At 43.8% G+C, this 3,305-nt stretch overlaps 1 protein-coding gene across 1 annotated transcript in view; it reads left to right on the top strand.

The window, feature by feature from the left end:
* Nucleotides 1-638: 638 nt before the first annotated feature.
* The window catches only part of LOC104523042 (inositol 1,4,5-trisphosphate receptor type 1-like), a gene marked incomplete at its 3' end in the record, with an annotated part of 165,575 nt that continues 162,908 nt past the window's right edge, over nucleotides 639-3,305 (top strand). Inside the window, 1 exon segment of the mRNA XM_029084380.1 lies at nucleotides 639-664. Within this exon segment, the coding sequence (XP_028940213.1) occupies nucleotides 639-664 (26 nt within the window).

Genomic DNA, 3,305 nt, shown 5'->3' on the forward strand with positions numbered 1-3,305 from the left:
AGATGCATGGACACAAAGGCAGATACCTGCGTTAGCTGATGATGCTTATCTAAAGGCTTAATTGAAAACTTATGATTAAAATAACTCCACAATCCTTGGCCTCTGCATGTAAGGGTGAAGTAGATTCAGTTGCTAATACTCTTTATGAGATAAGGTGGTACGGTATTTTGAACCTTTGCTTCAGAAGAATGACTCATGCTTGCATTCTAGAAAATTACTGTTGTGGGGACAACACGTACAAGTCAACCTGGGAACTGGAGCCTTCGTCTGTAAAGGAGCCCAGCCCATTGGGTGGTTTTTTAGATCAGCAGGGCTCAAAGTAGGTCCCTGGCCACCAGTGGGTCTCCACACGTGGTAATCATGTGTTGGTAGCGACTCCTCCTCTTCAACTGCTTGTCGCAGCCACTTAGGTTTTAGTCTGCAGACCTGGATGCCTGCTGAGGTGTCTAGGAAGGAAGAGCAGCGAGCTCACCCATCTAGGGGTTGCTGCATCTGGAAGATAAGAGACGACTTACGAACCTTCAATAGGAGAGACTTGTTAGCGGAAGAAAAGCGTTAACTTCATTGCCAACGGCGACTCAAGGCTACCAGGAGACATCCAGCAAAGCCCAACCCTGGATAACGACAGCAGTGCCACCATGGAGGCCAGAGAGCCCCCACCAAGGTGCAGTATCGGCCAAGGGAGAAACCGGAGGTGTAGGTCATGGGGAGGGTGAAAGTGTTGGGCAAGTAGGGTCAGAGGGAGATGAGCAGAGAGAGGTAGATGAAGGCTAGTGAGGCAGGCAGACAAATACTTGGGTAAATTTAGGGAGTATTGTGTTTGTTAAGAGTGTGTATCTTGTGAGGAAGGGAGCGGGGAGACTCAGATGTGAGGAACAGGGCTGTAGGAGACAGCCTGTGCTGTGGTGAAGCCTCAGCAGATATACAGCCCTGCAAGATGAAATTGGGACTGTTCTGTACACTCTTCTTCCCTGGCCATTTTTCTTCCTTGGCCAAACTCCAGTTGGTGTTATAAACCAAGCTTGCTGTCTTTCCCCATGACATTGGTTGCCCTGTTTCTTTTGGCGTGTTCCAACTCTCTCCTTCTAATAGAAATATGCTGGAAAACAAGCGTGCTTGTAGGGGCCTCGTCCAGAGGCTGACGTCTAAGCTGCCTTCTCCCATCAAGGTTAGAGCCAGTCAGTATGAACTCCAGTAAGTATCAACTTCAGTAAGTGCTTCTTACTTTTAATGGAATTAAAATATGCTGTCAGGTCATACTTGGTTTGAAACAAAAGAAGTTGGGTTTTTTTTTCCCCTGACGGTGTATCTCTCATAGATTTTATTTCTTCAGCTTTCTGCAGATGCCTGTCAATGGGATCTGTCAGTCGTGTTTCTGACATCAGGCTGATGGCTGCTGTATAAGATAGTGCTGTCAAAGTGTAACTGCTGCCTAGCCCATTGTTATGAGCCTCTTTCGACCTGAATTTTCTGTAACTGGCTTGTCTGGTTGCACTGGGCAAATAAAAGTGCTCTTTCTGAGGAGAATAGGACATGGTGCTTGTTTACTTTTCTGTATTGAGGATTTATTGAAGTTTGAGTTCACAGAATGAGTTACTTTATCTCTTTCTCCCTTTTTCTTAAACTGACTTATTTCCTCTATGAAATAGTAACTTCTGAATAACTTTGGTATGGTAAATAAAGAATAAAAAAAAATTATCTGTGGAGTGGCAGATAGTATGAATAGAACATAATTAACTTGGCCATTGTCTTGCTGTATGAATTTATACACCTCTTCCAACTTCCTTCAAGAAAAGGGGGAACGTATGCTTGATGAGATGAGCAATGAGCCTGAGTTTCTTTCTGGGAGAAGAGGGGTGGTGAGGACCAGTGGGTGGGGATTTGGGAGACCTGGATTCAAATCTGGGCTCTAAGTCTGACCCATTGCGTGTCCTTGAGAAAGTCATAGTGCTGTGCTGCTCCCCCCTTCCCCTCTTCCACACCCTCCATCTTGCCTGCTCAGACTGCAAACTATAGAAAAATCTGCCGTGTTATAAGCATTGGGAGGAAAAATACCTTATCTGAGAAAGTGCATTTCTCCTCTTTAATCTAACGGTTCATCAAATGACAATTTGTCAGCAGAGAGCAGGCTCCTGGACATGAAAGGTTGCAGTTAAATGGAAAACGAGATCATGTGGTAGATAAACGTACCATGCTGATATTTTTTTTAATGTGTAATGTCTAAAAACGTAACTACATGGGCATAAAATTAGCAGTGCTGAACCCTCTCAAAACCTAACGCAGTTCCTGAGCTGGCTCCCGTTGCCAGCGTGCGAGGATCCCGGTGTTGCAGACGGTGTGGCTCTGGGCTCCCAGTGCTGTTGTCATTCTCCATGTGCTACGGGCAGCACTGGTGTTTGACCAACAGCAGGATTTTGCTCTGCTGTTGACTTGGTGCTCAGCTGAGGAGTGACCAAATGTCCCTGAGATGTCTGCTTGGAGCATGGCACTTACCCAGCTGCCTGTGCTCTGCTCCCCAAAATCCCCTGTGTTTGTCTTTCCCTGGTTGTGCAGAGAGCTCCTTTTAGATTTGCTAAGTCAGAAGCTTTGCAAATGACAGTGCTCTGTCCTGCAGCCCCAGAAGAGTGATTATTCACTAGATGATCTTTTAAATAGAGCACTTCCTCCTTGCTTTGGCTGATTTAATGAGATTCTTTTAAATCTTTCTCATAACCCTCAGGGAGGAAACTTTCCTTTTTTTAAATTGAAATAAGAATGGGAAACATCAGGTTTTGATTTCAATTTTTAAAAAGTTAGCTGCACCTGGATAAATAGATACAGAATGCTGGGTGAGTGTTATCCAAAAAGCCATGGAAGTCATTAGAGAAATGTTAGTTAGGAGGAACATTGGATCAAGCCTATAGGGCCAAATTTGCAGCCAAGTAATCATGTTATAACTTTGGGATTTACCAAATTGTTTGAGTGCTGGACTTTCCCTTAAATCTTAGGGAGTCAGGGTGTGGGTGCCTTTGAAAAAACGTGAGCTTGCTTGGCCTCATTTACAAATATTAAGGACCCAATTCTGTTTGATTCAATCACACTGACTTAGCTGGTCCTGTGGGTTCTCGGTTGATCAAGTCCTGATGCAATGTTAGAGATATCTGTTAATTTATGGATCATTCTTCAAATGTATGGTAATAACTTATACCCTTAAGCTGTCCTTTATTATTTGGTTTTTTTGTTGCCTTTCTTCTCTTAAACTATGATCTTTTTTTTTGTTGTTAAAACTGGACTGAAATTAAACTTTCACTGTGGAGTTTCCTGTC

The sequence above is a fragment of the Antrostomus carolinensis genome, unplaced genomic scaffold (genome assembly GCF_000700745.2).
Source record: "Antrostomus carolinensis isolate BGI_N321 unplaced genomic scaffold, ASM70074v2 scaffold21193, whole genome shotgun sequence".
Lineage (NCBI taxonomy): Eukaryota > Metazoa > Chordata > Aves > Caprimulgiformes > Caprimulgidae > Antrostomus > Antrostomus carolinensis.